This window comes from Trachymyrmex septentrionalis, unplaced genomic scaffold, assembly GCF_001594115.1.
Source record: "Trachymyrmex septentrionalis isolate Tsep2-gDNA-1 unplaced genomic scaffold, Tsep1.0 scaffold129, whole genome shotgun sequence".
In the NCBI taxonomy this organism is placed as follows: domain Eukaryota; kingdom Metazoa; phylum Arthropoda; class Insecta; order Hymenoptera; family Formicidae; genus Trachymyrmex; species Trachymyrmex septentrionalis.
The window spans coordinates 184,115-204,202 of NW_017304428.1; the positions used below are offsets into that span (position 1 = coordinate 184,115).

Genomic DNA, 20,088 nt, shown 5'->3' on the forward strand with positions numbered 1-20,088 from the left:
ATTGTGTGCAGAGGGTAGGCCCATTGTTACAATAATTTGTGATATACAACATACTTCCCTCATTGAGAAGGTAACACTGATCAACTAGATTTCTATGTGACCTTGTTTACGTGGACAGAATTCGTAAGTTTAATATTTGCATGTCATTACTGTTCAATTGGAAGCGGACATAGAACTGATCGCTTTAACGTTCCCGCATTAGTTCTAATTGTAGCGGTTCGTACGATTCATCTTCATCGGGATGAATTTGTACGATTTTCCCTACAGTCATTGCATGCATGGTAGACCTTTTCCTTGAGGAGTACAGCTGTTTCGATGTTGATTCTTTCTCCGTCCTTAATCCATTTATGGCGAACTTGAAGCTCGTTAAAACATTCCAGGTTCTAACATGCCCAAAAATCTTGTCGCACCGCGGTGATGTGCTGCTAGATGGAGAGACGGTTTGCTACGACATGAGAGATCAGGCTTCGGTAGATTAATCAGTGATCGACTGATCAAACAATAAGCAGGTATTAGGGCTAAGGGATTATTAGAATCAGCCGACAGGATAGGTCTAGAATTTAATATTTCTTTGATTTCTACAACGAAAATATTTAATTCCTTAAATGTAAATAGGTATTCACCGATCACGCATTTGAAATAATGCTTAAGTAATTTCAGTGTGGATTCCTACAGTCCCTCGAAATATGGGATGATAGGAGGTATAAAATGCCAATTGATATGATGTTCAATTGCGAATCGATTTGTTTGGGTGTTATATTCGTCAGAATTAAAAAGAACGTATAATTCTTTTAATTGATCATTTGCTCCTATAAAATTGCTCCGATAAAATTAATTTCGTGCATAGCTCTCTTTTTCTTCTCTTGCTAACTATAACGATCCCGAGAACCACGTTTAATTGTTTAGAAAAACATTTGATTGACTCCTAGACAGAGCATCGGCCGGATTATTCTAAGATCTAATGTATCGCCATATTTGAGTGTCTATTATCTCTTAAATTTGCGCAACGCAATGTGACACATAAGTTTTTAAGAGATGAGATGAAGTTTTTACCCAATGAAGCACAATGGTTGAATCGCTCCACAATACTATCCATTTAACAGGTAATTCTATCGCGTCGCGTACTTCGCGATACAACTTGACTAGTAGAAGCGCCTCGCATAATTCGAGATGGGGGTACCCTTATGGTTTTTAATGGTGCGACTCACGCATAAGAGCCGGCAATAAGTTGTGTTGATCATTCGAACGAATGTACAAACAGGTGCCTATTATGTTGTTTGCGTCACAAAAAACCATGAATCTATACGTTAGAGTAATCGGAAAGTATATAGAGCATTCGATGGTTAATTCATCGAATCTACAATAATTGTTTTATAAATTCGATCCACGCGTTATGTATACTGGAGAGTAGAAAATCATCTCAATCTAATTTGTGCTGCTACAAATTCTGCATCAATTTTTTACTGTATAATATAACAAGCCCCAGAATACCCAAAGGATCAAAAATCTTTGCGACTGTAGAGATAACCGTTCGTTTTGTAACCTTCTTGGTTTGATTGATTATATTGAATAACATAACACGTTGCTGCGTCTCGTCACGCGCATGCCACGTTATACCCAAAGCCTTCAAAAGATTGTTTTTATTGAGTGTGAGATTTGCATTTATAGTATTGGAATTTAAATCGTCAATGATTTGTTTTTCATTCGTGACCCACTGTCTTATATTAAACCCTCTTCGAGAAAATAGGTCGATTATTTTATTTCGTAATATGTGCGCTTCCTGGATAGAGTTTGCCTCGATTAATAAATCGTCCACGTATAAATATTTTTTAACAACTCTAGCAGCTTTAGGAAATTTATCGCGTTCATCTTCTGCGAGCTGTTGAATTGTGTGTATGGCGAGGTAAGGTGAAAAAGATACACCAAATATAAGAGTATTGGACTAAAAGGTTTTAATTTGATTGTCTTGATGCCAAAATATACGTTGATAAATTCGATCATTTTTGTATAATAACTTCTGGCGATACATTTTCTCTATATTTGCAGAGAAAACATATTTGTATGTATGAAATCAAAGTAGATGTGCAAATAATGGGTTTTATATGGTGGCTCTTATCATTAGTACGTTATTTTATAATAAACCGTTACTAGTTTTTGCCGACGCGTCGAACATCACACGAACTTTAATCGTATTGCTCGATAGTTTGACCACTGCGTGATGCGGCATATAGAACTCGTCCTCAGATGCGTCATCGATGTGAGAAATTTGTTTCAAAAATACTCTTGAGTGATTCGTGAATACACTGTCTTTAATTCCATATTCGAGTTAAGCTTGCGCTCAAGCAAATACAAATTTGAGAGCGGTTTGCGATTCGCCAAGCTGTTTATGATCTCTACGGAATGGTAGCCGCATCACGTAGCGTCCACTACTGTGAGTAACATTTTTTATAAAATGCTCTTTACATTCCTCAATTGATTTCGAAGTGCTCGTCGATATCTCTTCAATAGTCCAAAACTTAATAATCAGCTGATTAAGACTTGTTGATGAGCATATACTATTTTTGAACGATCCAGTGGTGTCTCCGCACGCAATGATCCAGCCGAAACGCGTTTTTTGCAGATATATCGCAGTCTCCTTCGGTTAAATTAATTTGGCAAGACAAAAACAGGGATAAGGTCGCCTCAGCACCGATTAATAAATCCACCCCAGCACCGATTAATAAATCCATCCCAAAGCAAATAAAATTTTTGGGATCGGCTAATTCGATATTGGACGGAATTTTAATAAAGTTTCGTGAAAAATTTTTAGATGGTCCTAGATCTGATATCATCGAAAACATACTAATTGTTTATTAAATTCATTGTATAGTGATTAAATTGTAATACGAAGAATACTCTTTGTCATTGTATTCATAAAATTAATTGCACCGATCGGTAGCGCGTATGTCGCAATAGAAGTTTTAAACGTCTTGCGAAGCTTTTGGAGATGAAATTGGCGATAGCACACGTGTCCAACAAGCATCGTGTCCACGACACTTGATCAGATTAAGTTCGCGATCCTGAACAAATATCATCATGGTAGTCATAAGCTGAGGCATGACAATGGGCGAAATCATTGCAAGACACGTTGCCACCAATTTTCCTTGTTAGTTATGCGATTTTGTCTGAGTTTAAATCTGTAACGTCTGTCTTTGTTGTTAATGGTCAGAGGTTTGAAGTATGAAGTTCGTATTATATCGGTTTTTACATTTGGTGTAGTTACTATAATTATAAGGCCTGTCTCTATGTGAACGCAAACAATTATAGCAGAGTTTTGCGTTTTTCACAAACTCAATACGCTTAGAGATATTCAACTATTTAAATTTATCACATTTAAATAACAGATGTGATCTATTTTTGTATGCTACACGATTGCTCGCTGTATTGATCGTAAAGGCTTTATTGACTATTCTTGTCTTCTAGCGATGAGTGAATATTTGTTCTCATGTTTATCGAATGAGAAATGATAATGAAATCGATATCGAATTTTCTGCTTCGTCCTTCTTCGTGATCCGCTCTCGCAGACCTTAGTATTGTAGAACGGCTCTATGGTCTCTGATTCGTTCTGTCAGTTCTTCTGTTATGGGCCTACAAAGCTGTCTGTTTCAAAAATTTTATTCTTTTGAACCTTCCTTCTCATTCGAACTTCTTCTCATTAACTTGCAACTTCCTGTAACCTTGGCTCCTTTGCTTTTTTCGTCATTTACTATTATGCGTTATTTCTTTTTGTATCTACCTCTCTTTTCGAGTTAAATCGTTGTCTATAAATATGTTCTTATCTTTTAAGCTCTTTTTCTTTATCATTATTTCTGTTTTCTTTTTTGCTCCTTATTTTCAAGCTTTGTTATTACCATATTTATTCTTCTTCTCGTCTAGATCTCTTTTCTATAGTTACGTCAACATTGAGTTCACTCTTCCACCGCCGTTTCCAGCGTTTCTCTTTTTATTACCTTCCAGTCTTTTATTATGATGTTCCTTTTTCTTTCTTCTTTTTCACCTCTTCTATTATTTTTAATTTTTTAATTTTTTCTCGTAATTTTTTATCTATTTCTATTTCATCTGTTCACAATAAATTTTCTCCTCTTTTTCCATTCATTCTTGAATTCTTTTATTTTTTCTCTTGTATTTCTCAATTCTGTTTTTACCTCTTCCATAAATTCTTTTATCAGTTGATAAAAGATTTCACGTCTCCTTCTACCATGTTTTCATGTATTTGTGTCTCTTTCTTTGATAATCTGTTTTCTTCTTTTTAGAATTTTCTGCTTCTGGTAGGTAATTCTTGTATCTTGTGATTTTCCTCATTTTCTCAAATTTTCCCAAGAATCCTCTTTCAGCTTTTATTCTGTCTTTCTCTTCATTTCTTCTTCTTTTGCTTGATTTCTCTCTGATCCTTCGCTCCCAGCTCTTGATCTTATGTGTATTTAAATGGTCCAAGATTATTTTATCTTTCTTATTTCTCTTCTTTTTTTTTATCGAAATTTCTTCTCTATTTTCCTGTCCGAATATTTATTGTTTTCTAGATTATCGATTAATTTTCTAATATGTATCGATATTGGTTAATTCCTGTCTTATCAATTCTGCTTTATTAGTAGATGTAAATAACTGATAATTTTGATCACTTTGCAAATGCTCCTTCTTTCCAGGTACTTGACAAAATTTCAGACTTATATTTTATACTTTGTATTAACTTACTCTTTTTTTCTTTAACTTTTCTTCTTGCCTTTTCCATCTTTATTCTCTATTGCTTCTCCCTCCTCTCCCTCTCCTCCTCCCTCTCCTCCTCCCTCTCCTTCCCCTCCTCCCTCTCCCTCCCACTCCCCTTCCTTCTCTCTCTCTCTCTTTCTCTCTCTCTCGACTACTGATGCCAAAAAATGTCCAATAATTAGCGACAAAATTAAGGACAGATTAAAATATATAAATAATGGGTAATACAAAACAAGACTACGAAAATTGGCGCATATGTCATGTAAATTGCCAATCCATAATGGCTCATTGGGATGAACAATATGATTGGAAATGGAACTTGTTTTAAATATTCAAACTTTAAATACGAAACGCCTTATAGTTCCGAGTATTAAGATGTTGAACTAACATTTATTTTTAAATTAAATTAATTATTTAGAAATAAATTGAGAGCCGATAAATTATCGGATTCACACAATCATTCTGATAATCCTCCCAAATTTTCTCAAATCTTAAAAATTCTAATAAACTTATTGCGAAAAATATTGCCTCGGCCGGGAGTCGAACCCGGATCTCCGTGCGAGCGTCCTAAGCATTTAGACTACCGAGACCTTAGCAACATTCTTCGCAATAACCGATATATGTAGTGAGATATGCTTGTATAAACGCGCGTGTGATAAACAATATGATTGGAAATGGAACTTGTTTTAAATATTCAAACTTTAAATACGAAGCGCCTCATTGGGATGAATTCTGATATTTTTTTACTATTCATGAACAACATTTTATTTCCGACATCGAAGCGTGTGATTGGACAGAACTGGCATCTTCAAATTGTATTGAAGAAAAAGTGAATATCTTTAATAGTAGGCTTTCCGAATGTTATGGCAAACATGCTCCTCTACAATGGGTTTTGTACAAGAAATTATCTACACCTTAGTTAACTGATGATATCAGAAAACAAATGTGGGTAAGAGATAGACTAAAGCGTATCTGGAGACGCAATAGAAATGAAGCGAGTTATGAAAATTTTAAAACCACTAGAGATAGTGTACAGAACATGGTTCGGAAAGCGAAAAAGACTTACTATCTAGATTTGCACAGGATGAGGATCCTACGATTATCTAGAGTAAGCTAAGTCATCTAGGTCTTATTAAAAGTAATGATAAAGGAAGATGTTTGGTATGCACTGTAGAGGAATTTAACAAATATTTTGTTGATGGAGTAATAAAGGAAGACTGCAGCGCAGTTCCTCAGGTAAATGAAACTTTTCATGATAGTAAACCATATTTACAGTATATAACACCTAAGACCAAGTCTTTCTCTAGGATCAAATCCAATGCTGTCGGCTCTGATGGAATCTCGTTAAGAGTTATAAGAATGGACTTTACTATACATTATGTGGTTGTACATATCTTCAACTTCTCAGTGATAAGTGGAGTTGTTTCTAACGAGAGCTGGAAATCAGCTCTCGTAATACCAATACCAAAGGTCAAATATCCTATCCTACTTCAGCATTATAGGTTTATATTCATTCTTCCGATGATATCGAAAGCGCTTGAAAGAACAGTCTCTGACTAGATCCTAACCCTATCTGAGAGTTAATAACCTAATGAACCCATATCAGTTTGCCTACAGAAGGAATTCATCAACACAAACATGCATTATAAGAATGGTGGATGAAGTGAGGCAGGCTGTTGATTCCAGGGAAATCACGATTTCCGTCTTTTTTTATTTTTCTAAGGCTTTGAACAAGATTCAGCATAACATCCTCATTGATAAGTTGAGAAGGATGGATTTCTCTGACTCTGTACGTGGATCAAATCGTATTTAACTGATAGAACTCAGGTAGTCTATGATCGAAATAAAAATATAACTTCATCGATTGCGCATAATAATGTTGGAGTGCCGCAGGGATCTGTCCTTGGACCGCTTCTGTTCACTTTATGTATCTCAAATCTGAAAAACAACTAAACATTCGCAAATATAATTTTTATGCGATAATTTTTAGACGATCTGCAGATCTGTTTGCATTGTAACAGATAACACGTGCACAGAAGCGTATTAGAAACCAATTATGACATTGAATCAATTGTTTTTGTTTGTCTAAACAAAATGGACTATTGCTTAATTCTGACAAAATACAAGTTACAATGTTTGGAACGACGCGATATATAAATTCATTAGAAGTAAATAACTTTCTTAGTATTAAGTGTAGTAAAAAGAAATCTATTATTTTTCCAATAGATGGCTTTAGTAATCTGTATCTCGCGTTGTATAAGTGCGATCGGATTACGCCAAATGGCGTTAGAAAGATAAAATTTCGTACTAAAAAAACTTTTCAGACAGTTTTGTGATTGCTTGAGTCAGTATTGTTTGAGTGCGTGTCAAAGATGGACACCAACAAAGAGAAAAAACGCCATATTTTACAGTTTTTCTTCGATAAAGGCGAAACCGCAAGTCAGGCGGCTGAAAATGTGAATAGTGTTTATGGTCCTGATACTGTAACAGTCAATATCGCGCAATTTTGGTTTCGTCGATTCCGTTCCGGTAATTTTGATGTCAAAGATGCACCACGCTCTGGAAGGCCAATTGTCGAAAATGTCGATAAAATAATGGAAATCGTCGAGTCCGACCGTCATGTAAGCACTGTTTCGATTGCCCAGGAGCTAAACATTGCACAAAAAACCGTTTGGAACCATTTAAATAAGGCTGGATACAAAAAGAAGCTCGATGTATGGGTGCCACACGAGTTAACGCAAAAAAACCTCATGGACCGAATTTCCATCTGCGAATCGCTGCTGAATCGCAACAAAATCGACCCATTTCTGAAGCGAATGGTTACTGGTGATGAAAAGTGGGTCACTTACGACAACGTCAAGCGAAAACGGTCGTGGTCGAATCGCGATGAGCCGGCGCAAACGGTGGCCAAGCCAGGATTGACGATCAGGAAGGTTTTGCTGTGTGTTTGGTGGGATTGGCAGGGAATCATCTACTATGAGCTGCTCCCCTACGGCCAAACTCTTAATTCGGACCTGTACTGTCAACAATTGGACCGTCTGAAAGAAGCAATCGCCCAGAAGCGGCCAGCTTTGGCCAATAGGAGAGGAATTGTGTTCCATCAAGACAACGCCAGGCCACACACATCGATAGTGACTCGCCAGAAGCTCCGGGAGCTTGGTTGGGAGGTTCTTATGCATCCACCTTATAGTCCGGACCTGGCACCAAGTGATTACCACCTGTTCCTGTCTATGGCGAATGATTTTGCTGGTGAAAAATTCGCCTCAAGAGAAGCTTGTGAAAATCGACTGTCCCAGTTTTTTGCCAACAGGGACGAGGGTTTCTATGAGAGAGGCATAATGAAATTACCTTCAAAATGGCAACAAGTTATCGAACAAAACGGTGCATATTTGACCTAAATCGGATCATTCTATGCTAAATAAAGCCTTCAATTTAATGCAAAAATAATAGATTTCTTTTTACTACACCTTATATTATAGTGGATGATGTGATGGTGCAATATTCTAGTTGCATAAAATATTTGGGAGTGAATATATCAAATAATCTAAGAGTTGGGACCAATAATATTGTAGGAAAAATACATCACACACAAAACATATTTTAAACTATATGAAATATACTACTAAATATACTACTAAAAATAACCAGACATCTGTTACCTAATGAATTAAAGGTTAGATTAATCATTTTGCTAATTTATCTTCATTTGGGTTACTGCTGCGTTAACTGATAGAACAAAGAAATATAACTTACGACTGCAGAGAGTCTTAAATACATGTGTTAGATTCATTTTCAATGTCAAAAGGGATGAACATATCTTACTACAAACTGAGATGGCTCAAAGTAGATTTAAGAAGATTGTATTTTGTGGGGTGTCAAATCTTCAATATTATTCATACTCAACAACCAAGAGTTCTCTCTGATAGTTTCACGTTTAGATCAGCTCAATTATGTAGAAATACTAGGGCAACAGGCAATCTTCTTCCGTTACCTCAGTATAAGCTATATAAACGCTCGTTTAAATTTAAAGTAATCGAACTTTGGAATGACCTTCCGATGGATATAAGGGATGCTCAATCAATTAATAGTTTCAAGGTGGAGCTATTTAAGCATTTAATTAGGATCTCTTTTGATTAGCGACTATCACTAGACTTCTTTCTTTATGCGCAAAGTCAGATGAATGGATTGTTGTAGTTACGAGGGCAAGTCAATAAGTACTTAGAAAATCTGTCAGAGAGCACTTGCAGTGTCATGTCACATTACTTTTTGACAAGCAGCATCTTTCAGCTGATTACTGTCAAATTTTGAGCCGAATTTATCGCATGGTTTCATTTCTGTAGACGATTAAAAGCGAACAACCTTTGTATTTTTTGCAAAATGAAAAAAAACGAGTTTCATGCAGTGATCAAACATCTACATATGAAAGATTTAACGCCGAAAGAAATCAAAGCCGAGTTCAATAATGTTCGTAGCACATCTGCATCAACGTTTGCAACTGTATACAATTTGGGTGAATGAAACGTGGTCGTACATCCATATGTAATGTATGCACTCGTAATGTATGCACCTCGTTCAGGTCGTCCAATTGAGGCTGCTACGCCAGAAATCATATATAAAATCCACGATATTGTTTTGACTGATCGACGAGTGAAAGTGCGCGAACTTGTTGAGGCCACAGGCATATCATATGGCACAGTGATTTTAATTTTGCACGAATAATTGGGTAGCTTGGGTGAAAAAGCTATCGGCAAGATGGGTGCCGCGTTTACTCACTGTGAACCATAAGCGCGACCGTGTGACAATTTCAAAACAATGTTTGAAGATGTTTCAACGTAATATAGATGAATTTCTGCGTCGATTCATTACTGTGGACGAAACATGGATCCATTACTTCACATCCGAGACGAAGGAACAGTCAAAACAATGGACTTTACCGGGTGAACCAGATCTGAAGAAGGCGAAAACCCGAAATTGGCCGTAAAGGCCACAGTTTTTTGGGCCACAGTTTTTTGGGATGCACGCGGTATAATTCATATCGATTATCTTCCGTCGAAGCAAATGATCAATGGCGATTACTACGCAGCCTTATTGGACCGTTTCAACAACATTTTAAAGAAAAAACGTCCCCATTTGGCGAAGAAGAAAGTGCTCTTCCATTAAGACAATGCACGGGTTTACACGTGCCCGGCACTGATGATCAAATTCAACGAATTCCGCTACGAATTGCTTCCTCATCCAGCATATTTGCCAGATTTAGCTCCCTGCGATTATTTCCTGTTTCCAAACTTGAAGAAATGGTTCGGAGGAAAGAGATTCACCACTAGAGAGCAGCTCATCGCCGAAACAGAGGCTTATTTTGAAGGGTTGGACAAATCATATTATTCGGGCGGCTTGAAAAAGTTGAAGAATCGTTGGATCAAGTGTATCGAGCTGAAAGGAGACTATATTGAGAAATAAAATTAAATCGATAAAAAAAAATGTTTTACTATGTTTTTCCAAAAATTTATTGACTTGCCCTGGTATTTATTCTATTCCATATATTATACACTTTATTTTGCTACTATATATAGTTAAATCTTTTGTACTATTCTTATATGTGTTATATTCAAATTATAGTCTTAAATGTTGTACAGTAAAGTTATATAACTTCACTTTGTTATATTCTTAATACAATTAAGAAACATGTATCTTAACTTTGTGCGTCTGAGGGGGATATAATCTCAGGGCGTTTTGAATAAATGTATGCTCTCTCTCTCTCTCTCTCTCTCTCTCTCTCTCTCTCTCTCTCGCTCGCTCGCTCGCTCTCTCTCGCTCTCGCTCTCGCTCTCCCCCCCTCCCCCTCCCCATCTCTCTTTTCCCCCATCTCTCTTCCCCCCCTTTTTCCCTCCCTCCCTCTTCGTCCCTCCTCGTTCTCTCCGTGCTTTTACTTGTCTTTTTTTACTTAATCTAAGAAACACTTTCCAATTATACGTGTCACTTCGTTACCTGTATTTTGCAATTTCACTAACATTGCTGGATAATCAAAGTATAATATTAATAAATTTTTCATGAAATTTTTCATAAATAATAATATCTTACTATCTAACGGTGACAATCTATTTTGATTATCGACATAATTGATACATATAAATCGATTTTCCTGCGCTGAAAAATCTTTCCGAAAACGGAATGTAGAGCATTCAAATACTTCAAGCCAATGTTTTTAGATTAGGCTATTCTTCTTCATTATCAATGGATATTTATCCATATTCTTCAAATGATTCCATAAAAATTCAGTAGATAGTAATGATGTGTTTTTCCTTTCACAATTTTTTTTTGACATATAGAATTACAAAAATAACATTCAGTTTCTTTTTATCATTATATTTAAAAACATTTCCATATGTTAGATTTTTCTTATGCCATTGTATTTTATAATTTTTTTCTTAATCGGTCGTAAAATTTATGATATCTTTTCATTCACACAATCATATCACGTTACAGCAGAATTTTTATATTTATTTTTCTTAGCGTTGAGTGCGCTATCAGCATTAAAGGCTACTACAGACGAACAACTTTACAGCGTCACAATCGAAACGCCGACCCGTTCATACGCTATATTCATACATTTATATTCTGTGACGCTACAAAAAAGTGAACATATTTGCGACACTTTTCTCCGTAGCTCCGTATGAACGAGTCGCCATTTTTGATTGTGGCGCTACAAAGGCGCTCATCTGTAGAAGTCATAATGCAGCATTCTACATCCTATTCTTGTTATGAATTCTAATAAATGATAAAGATAGTATGACACAATAACACTGATGCTGTTGATATCGCATTACCCGATTGCAATCTTAACTGAACATATTGCAGAGTTTACTTTTTTTTTATCTCCTCAACGTAAAAAGAACAACGGAAAAGGTGAAGTGCGAGAAGTTCAACTGAAAAGAATAGAATCCTACATCAATGGCACAAACTTTTAATATAAAATTCAGCCAATATATATTGTTGGATACTAATGATATATACGGCTATCCGATCGGATAGTGAAAAAATATTAGATATTTTCCGAATATTTGGTGCATCTCTAATTTGAATTATAATATCATGATGCAAAAATATTATTTAAGTTTACTTATATCAACAATTAATACATGTATATCGAATAATAGAGCATACAGTTACTCTATTACACATATTATATTTTATATATAATATATAATACAATTTTCCATTTTGTTTGTGCAGAAATCTTCTTGTAACATCAATTGCTGCTGCGACATCGATTGTAATCATTCTTATTTATCTGCTTTTCCATACTGTCAAAATTATCACATGGAACTTTATGACAGACGATATTGCTATAATCGTAATTTTATACAACGAAATAACACACCTTTTATTTTTGAAAAACTTGCAAATAACTTGTTTTGCATTCTGTACGACAATCTTCCATCTATGTATAGTACTAATAATAATTTGGTAAGTAAGTTATATATGAAAACTATTTGTAAAAAAATATCTACGAGGTCGTTAAAAAAATTTTGAGTTTAATATAGGAACTTCTTTTCGGTCAAATGCAGTTTTATTTTTCAACATAATCTCCATTTAAGTCGATATATTTTTCTCAGCAATACTCCCACTCCTTTAACCATTCAAATAATAGTTGGTATCTTGCTCTGCAAAATAGCCTTCTACGATGCGATAACTGTCTCGTTCGATGAAAATCTTGGTCCTCCGAGTCAAACTTTGAGCCTAGGAAATAGGATAAGGTCGCTGGGAACTAGATCTGGCGAATACGATGGGTGGTCAATCAATTTAAATCGCAATTCGTGAATTTTTGCCATGGTAATCGTCGAAGTATGAGCGATGCGTTATTTTTAGATGGAACGGTACTTTCTTCTTCTTTAAATGCGTTTTTTCACAATTTTTGCTTCAGCTTATCAATTAATAGCGCGTAGTACCATAATCAGTTAATGAGATGCGTAGTAATCCCCATTATTTTACCTTTTTCATGGTTGTCGATGAACAATTCTATGATTATCCCTCAAAAAACAGTCGCCTTCCCGTCCGATGAAACTGTCTTCACTTTCTTCGGAACAGGTTCACCCTTTGCAATCCACTGTTTTGACTGTTCCTTCGTCTCAAGAGTGAAGTAATGGATATATGTTTCATCAACAGTTATTAATCGACACAAAAAAATCTGCTTAAACCACTCTAACAGAGCCTTGGAAATGTTCATTCGAATGTGTTTTTGGTCAACAGTGAGGAAGCGTGACACCAAATTCGCAGTTAGCTTACGTATGCCTAATTTTTCAGTCAATATATGATAAACATATTCTTTCGATATGTCCACAGTCTCTACTATCATTCTAACCTTGATTTGATAATCGTCCAGTATCATTTGGCAAATTTTTTCGATGTTATTGATGATGGTCGCTCAATTGTTAGTCGTCCCGAAGTTCATCATCAGCTAAACTATTACGATCATGTTTAAGTTCAGCTGCCCATCTTTTCACGGTAGCAAATGAAATGAGGCAGAGTCTTCGTAAACAGCGTCCAACTTGGCTTTAATTTGTGCAGACGTATTGTCTTTCAAGCAAGAACTTATTCACATGATATATTCGATTTTTTCCATTTTTACAAAAATACTGACATATCTACTAGCATATACGAGGTCTGGCTATTAAATAACGAGACTGCTTATGAAAAAGAGTTTTATTTTAAAAATTATTCTACAATTGAATGCTCCCCTTCAATGTACTCCCCTCCCCTCGCCACCCACCCTTCCATTCGTTTTTTCCATTGGTCAAAGCAATGCTGGAAGTCTTCTTTTGTAAGAGCATTTAGGAGCTCCGCCGATTTTCGCTTCACCTTTTTCAACTCGAACCGAGTTTCTTTTAAGGCAGACTTGATCTTCGGAAACAGGAAAAAGTCACAGGGTGCTAAATCAGGCGAGTACGGCGCGTGTTCGAGCATTGGAATGCTTCTAGCGGCTAAATAACGCTTCACAGACAGCGCGTTATGGGCAGGTGCGTTGTCCTGGTGCAAGATCCACGACTGTGTTTTTCCACAACTCCGGTCGTTACGAACTCGCTCTCGCAGTGTTGCCAAAACTGTCAAATAGTAAGTTTGGTTTACAGTTTGACCCTCTGGAACCCATTCAGCAATTTCATTGATTTTGGTCACTGTTTGCGGAGTTGAAACAGAGACAGGTCGACCTGGACGTTGGTCATCTTCGGTGCTCTCTCGACCTTCAGAAAACCGTTTATACCATTCGAAAACACGCGCACGAGATAGAGAATTCTCACCATAGGCCTCTTTCAACAACTTATAGCACTCAGTCGGAGTTTTTTTTAATTTAACGAGAAATTTTACATTGATCCGTTGCTCGTGTTTTTCGTCACAAATTGTTATCGGCACGAGAAAAAAACAAGTTTGTTTCTAACCTCTATAGAAAAAATACTACTACTGCGACAAAAACGTGCTTTTCGTACTGGAATAGTAGACACTTCCAGTTATCCAACGCTGCATTCGTTTCCCACCCTACCCCTCTAGGACGCCTTTTACGCGCGCAGTCTCGTTATTTAATAGCCAGACCTCGTATGACTGTCAAATAACAACAGAGCGTTAAAAATGGCTACAATTTTCAGGTATCTTTTAAATCATGTATGATTGTAGTACTAGAATGATTTTGACGAGTAATGTCATCTTCATGTTGTGAGGCTCAAAACTTTTGAAACGACTCTCGTATATGTGTATATTATTTACAAATTATTTTTAATGATAAATTTTAGATTAAAAAAATTTTATACGGCTACAAATCTAATTTTTTGTATTTATGCAGAAGAATTTTAGAATATTACAGTAACATTTATATTTAAAAAATCAATATTGATATGAATCCTTTCAATATTACTGACAATCAGTATTAAATGTTTTTCTTAGAAGTGTATTATATGATTCTTATGCAATATGATTCCTTCGATTACATGGTACTACGAAATAAAAAAAAAATAAGCACTTTTGAAGTGACGTAGTGTCTAATGGAACAACAAATTACAGCGTACGAAAAAGAATCCCGCATAATCTTATAAGAAATAGGTTACGGTCAAATTGCTTCAAATTTTAATATTTTGTAGCTTATGTCAAGCTGATTAAAAGTCCTCATGGGCATAAACCTTCAAATGCCTTAGTTTTCGCTGCAGATTTTCGGAATACCACTATATACATATACCTGTCACGGAAAAAAATTGTCAGACATAATATTATAATACAAAAACAAGTATGAAATTAATACAACTGGCTAAGTATACCATTATGAAAGACTTCGAAAATCCTATAAAAATCTATTCAAAAATTATTTGTGAAAAATGGATACATTATCAGCGCAATTACCCAACATTTATATGCAATAAACATTTAATGCATCCAAAAATGCGTGCAGTTAGGATTTTAATATATTTAAAAGTATATGCAACTAAAGTTTAACGTACTTATTCTCTTTCATGCAAATTTTAAGTCGCATGAAACAGGCTGTGATGAAAATGACGAACAGGATCATAGTAAAGCAGATACTTGGCATGTCCAAAAATGGGTTAATATTAGGTTGTTCGGAAAGTAATTTCGTTTTTTTTATGAAAATGAAAGACGATTTTCTTATAGTGAATAAATATTTTATTGAATTATATATTGTCCATTCCAATACCTTTTGCCATCTTTCTGGCAGTAGCATGATTCCACGCTCATAAAATTTTTGTTCTTTGCTGGCAAGAAACTGATCCAGGTGATTTTTGACTTCCTCATTTGAAGTAAAAGTTTTACCGTCTAAAAAATTTTGTAGAGACCGGAACAAATAATAATCAGAAGGTGCCAGTTCTGGAGAATATGGTGGGTGTGGCAGTATATTCCATCCAAGCTGTAAAAACTTTTGGCGAGTTACCAAACTTGTATGAGGTCTCGCATTATCTTGATGGAACACTACACCTTTTCTATTGATCAATTCTAGCCTTTTCTGTTTAAGTGAATCATTCAATTTGTCCAGCTGATGACAGTACACTTCAGAATTGATCGTTGTGTTGTCCGGTAGAAGCTCAAAAAAAAAAACGATTCCTTTGAATCCCACCAAACAGATAGCATCACCTTTTTTTGATGAATATCGGCTTTCGAAATGCTTTGAGCCGGTTCATCTTTTTTACTCCATGATCTCTTGCATTTAACATTGTTGTAGACAACCCATTTCTCGTTCCCAGTGATGATGCGCTTAAAAAATGGATCATTTTCTTGACGTTTGAGAAGCAAATCACAGACGTCAATGCGACGGCACAAATTTCTTTCCGAAAGAACATGAGGAACTCATATATGAGCTTTGAGATTAAATCTAGGCGTTTCAAATGATCATGAACGGTCGAATCCGATAAATTTAATCTCTCAGCGATCTCACCAGTTGTTATTCGCCGGTTTGCATCAATTAATGCCTTTATTGTGTCTTCATCAGCTTCAACTGGCCTTCCAGAACGTGGTGCACCTTCAACATCAAAATTGCCGGATCGAAATTTGCAAACCAGTTTTGGCACTGGCGTTCTGTCAATACATCTTCTCCATACACATCCGATAATTTTTTTCTTGCTTGAAGCAGCATTTTTACCTTTTCGATAGTAAAAAAGTAAAATATGCCGAAAATTCTGCTTTTCACTTTCCATATTTGATGGGGCACCAACCAAAAACTACTGCGTAGAATCAATCGAACTTTTTTTATAAGCAAGCCTTGCTATATCAGCTGTCAAAATATATAATGATTATGCGGTTTAAGTGTGAAATTGGCTGTAAAAAAATATAATTAAGTCCTCTGTTGGGAAAAAACGAAATTATTTTCCGAACAACTCAATATTATAATATCTTCAATATTTTCAATGAGTATAGTGCGTTTCTATGTCATTAATTGTACCTTGTACGTATATTTTTAAGTAACAAGTTATAAAAATGAACACTGAAAAAGAATTTACAAAATTTGAATAAATAATTTGTTTAAATAGTACTAATAAATAGTACTAACCAATGGTACTATTTACTTACAGTAAAGAAATATTTCTTTAATTAAAAAAAATTATGCTTAATTTAAATATTAAATAAATAATTAATATTTAATATGTTCTATAAATATTAAATATTAATATAGAATTTAATATATTAAATATTAAATATAGAGAATAAATATTTATTCGATTTTAAAAAATGATTAAATCAAATAAATATTAATTTTCTGTAAGTAAATGGTCAAATTGGTACTATTTAAACAAATATTTATTAAAATTTTATAAATTTTTTTTTTCAGTGTAATAATATTGTTGGCGTCGTCGTCGGCGTCGTTAGTCAGCGTAGACGTCATTTGGCGTCGTCGTCGGCATCGTCGTTGGCATAGGCGTCGACATTGGCATCGTCGGTCGCTGTCGCCGATGTCATCACCATCAGTCGTCATCGCTGCCGTCGCCGTCGCCGTCGCCGTCGCCGTCGACGATGCCGAATGACGTTAGATGAGTTCAGACGATTATATTATTATATCATTCGTCGAAAACATGCTCCATGGTGATGGTGAGTTTTGGTTCAAAATCATCATGAGCGATGAAGCTCATTTCACATTGAATGGCGCTGTTAATAAGCAAAACTGCCGCTTTTGGGCCGACGAAAATCCTTGTGAGATATTCGAGGAGCCTCTCCATGATCAAAAAGTGACCGTTTGGTGCGGCGTATCGGCCAAAAAGATAATCGGGCCGTATTTTTTCGAGAACGAGGCTGGCAAAGCCGTTACGATCAATGGCGCGCGTTACAGAGCGATGCTGCGTGACTTCGTGTTTCCGGAAATGACTGAAAATGGCATGGCCGACTTCTGGTTCCAACAGGACGGAGCCACAGCACACACTACCCGCGATTCAATGACGCTACTCCGCACGATGTTCGACCGCCGCGTCATATCGAAAAACGGCGATTTCGACTGGCCTCCCCGCTCACCCGATTTGACACCGCCGGACTTCTTTTTGTGGGGGTATTTGAAGAGCAAAGTGTACATCGACAAGCCGCAGACCATACCTCAACTCAAAGCCAATATTCACCGGGAAATATCGCTTATTACCACCGAGACGCTGGAAAATGTGATGCAAAATGCACGAAAAAGGGCATTGTTTTGCATCAAACATAAAGGCGGTCATTTGTTGGATATTATATTCAAAACATGATGGAAATAAAATAGAAAGGAATAAATAAAGTTTGTGTAAAAAAAAATATAAAAAAACTTGCCCACATCAAAATTTATTCAACTTTCAGATGCTATCGCAACAGATGGCGCACCCTGTATATTACATATTTGTAAATATTTGACTGTGTGTGTACATTAATATTCACTAACATTGCATATTTCTTAGAAAATAAAAGTTAATTAATTAATTATTGTAATACATAGGCATTGTGAAAGCTTCTTGAATAACAAGTTGGCTTTACGTGTGTGAGTACGTTTAAAACTTGAAAAATAACGCAAATGATCTTTTTGGGTTAAGAGATCTCGTGATCTCAAAATTGAGTCTATCAATTTTAATCGGACTAGTTGCAATCGAAAGCTCGTACTTCGAATATATAATAAAATTGTCATTAGATTTTTTATTACGATTTTAGTTTCTGAGATATTTTAATTCAAATAAATTTTGACAAAAGAATTCTGGATAAGCTTGGTAGCGTCGCGACGTTTGTTCGCAGTGACATTCATGTCAAATGGCCTATTCGATCAATCTTTTTCTTATGTACTTGGCTAACGCGTCGCTTGGATGTAAAATCATAAAATATATCATTGATATATAGTATGTAGTAACAAAAACTTATTTCGCTTTTTTGTACTTTTTTATATAAAATATAAAGACTTTTCGAAAGTTCTAGAAGAAAAACTACGACATTTGAAGTTTTGTGCTTGTGAAGAATTTTATCAGCTTGACATAAGCTACAAAATATTAACTTTTAACGAAATTTGAAAACCATTTTCCATAAAATTTGTGTGGAGTTTTTTCTCAAAAATCTCTTTTTTTTTATTAAAAAAAATAGTTTTTGGATACGTGCATGTGCTTAAAAATGGGAACTTCACTATTTATTATCTAATTTCAACATTTTTTAAGCCGCGAAATGGAGAAAAGATTTTTTCAACACACGCACGCACGCACGCACCAGTGAGATGGAGGGACATCTGTGTTTGCGCAGCAGCAGCCATCAATTGCATATGTATTACATTAAAGGGCATTATTAGAATCTTTATAGAAGGAAAATAAATAATTTATTTATATCTTTTCCATAAAAAAGTTATAAACAAAATTAATTAATCGCTTTTAAGAGAAAACAGAACCTTTATGAAAAGTTTAATGATTTTTTGTAATTAGCATCTCGTTGTGTGGAAGTTGAATGTAAAGTCCTTATACCACGCTATAACAGTTTTATTGTAGATCTTGATAAAGCAATGTAAATGAAACCATTGGTACAATCTTTTGAAAATTGTGGAGGTTGATGTAGAAGTCTTAGACCTCGTTTTAACGTTATTGTTAACCTTGATATGAAGATAGATGAATATGTTAATATAAATCTATTAACTATAATTAAATATGGCAATAAAACGGTAAAATAGTAAAATATAATAAAAGTGTACCTTGATGAAAATAGTCCAATTAATAAAATTGTAATAAATTAAAGGAGCACTGCTACGATCAGGAGTTAATTATCAGAGGAAAGTTGTAAAATGATACTGAAGAGCAAAGAAATAAATGGGAATGTAGGAAGGAATATATTAGAGATATGATATATTAGAGAAATTAATGAGAATAATATATTAAATTCCTCTACTTACTCTCTTAGTTTAGACGCACACACATGTATCATAATTTAAAGAAATGTTTTAAATTTGTTTTCAACTTCTTAAATATTCTTTTCTTATTACATTGATGCATGTAATACTACATTACAACTTTATATTGTATTATGTAAATCGTCCTAATGAAATATTATTTAACTCTTAGTATGCGTGATAATATTTTAATTCTTTACTATAGGTAATAGTTGTTTTGTGCTGCTAATTAATTTTTATTACTGCTACAAGTAGACAAAAATTATTAAGCAATTTTTACATATACTTTAATATCTTTAGAAAATATTTATATAGCTGCAGATTTTAAAAAAGTAAAAAATAATGGTCATTATTTAACTAAATTATTCTAGTATTTCAATGAAAAGACATTTATAGAGAGAGATGAATTGCCTAATCATGCGTATATATAAGATTAGAAATATTAAACATAAATAAAAATATATAAAAATATATAATTTATATATAAAAAT

The 20,088-nt window shown here is 34.9% G+C and overlaps 1 protein-coding gene across 1 annotated transcript in view; it reads left to right on the forward strand.

Annotated features, from left to right (window-relative positions):
- LOC108756609 (tectonic-3-like) overlaps positions 1-20,088 on the forward strand; it is a 56,343-nt gene that overhangs the window by 5,632 nt on the left and 30,623 nt on the right. Inside the window, exons 5-6 of the mRNA XM_018500545.1 lie at positions 11,974-12,215; positions 13,393-13,402. Of these exons, the coding sequence (XP_018356047.1) occupies positions 11,974-12,215; positions 13,393-13,402 (252 nt within the window). The remainder of the gene's footprint in view (positions 1-11,973; positions 12,216-13,392; positions 13,403-20,088) is intronic.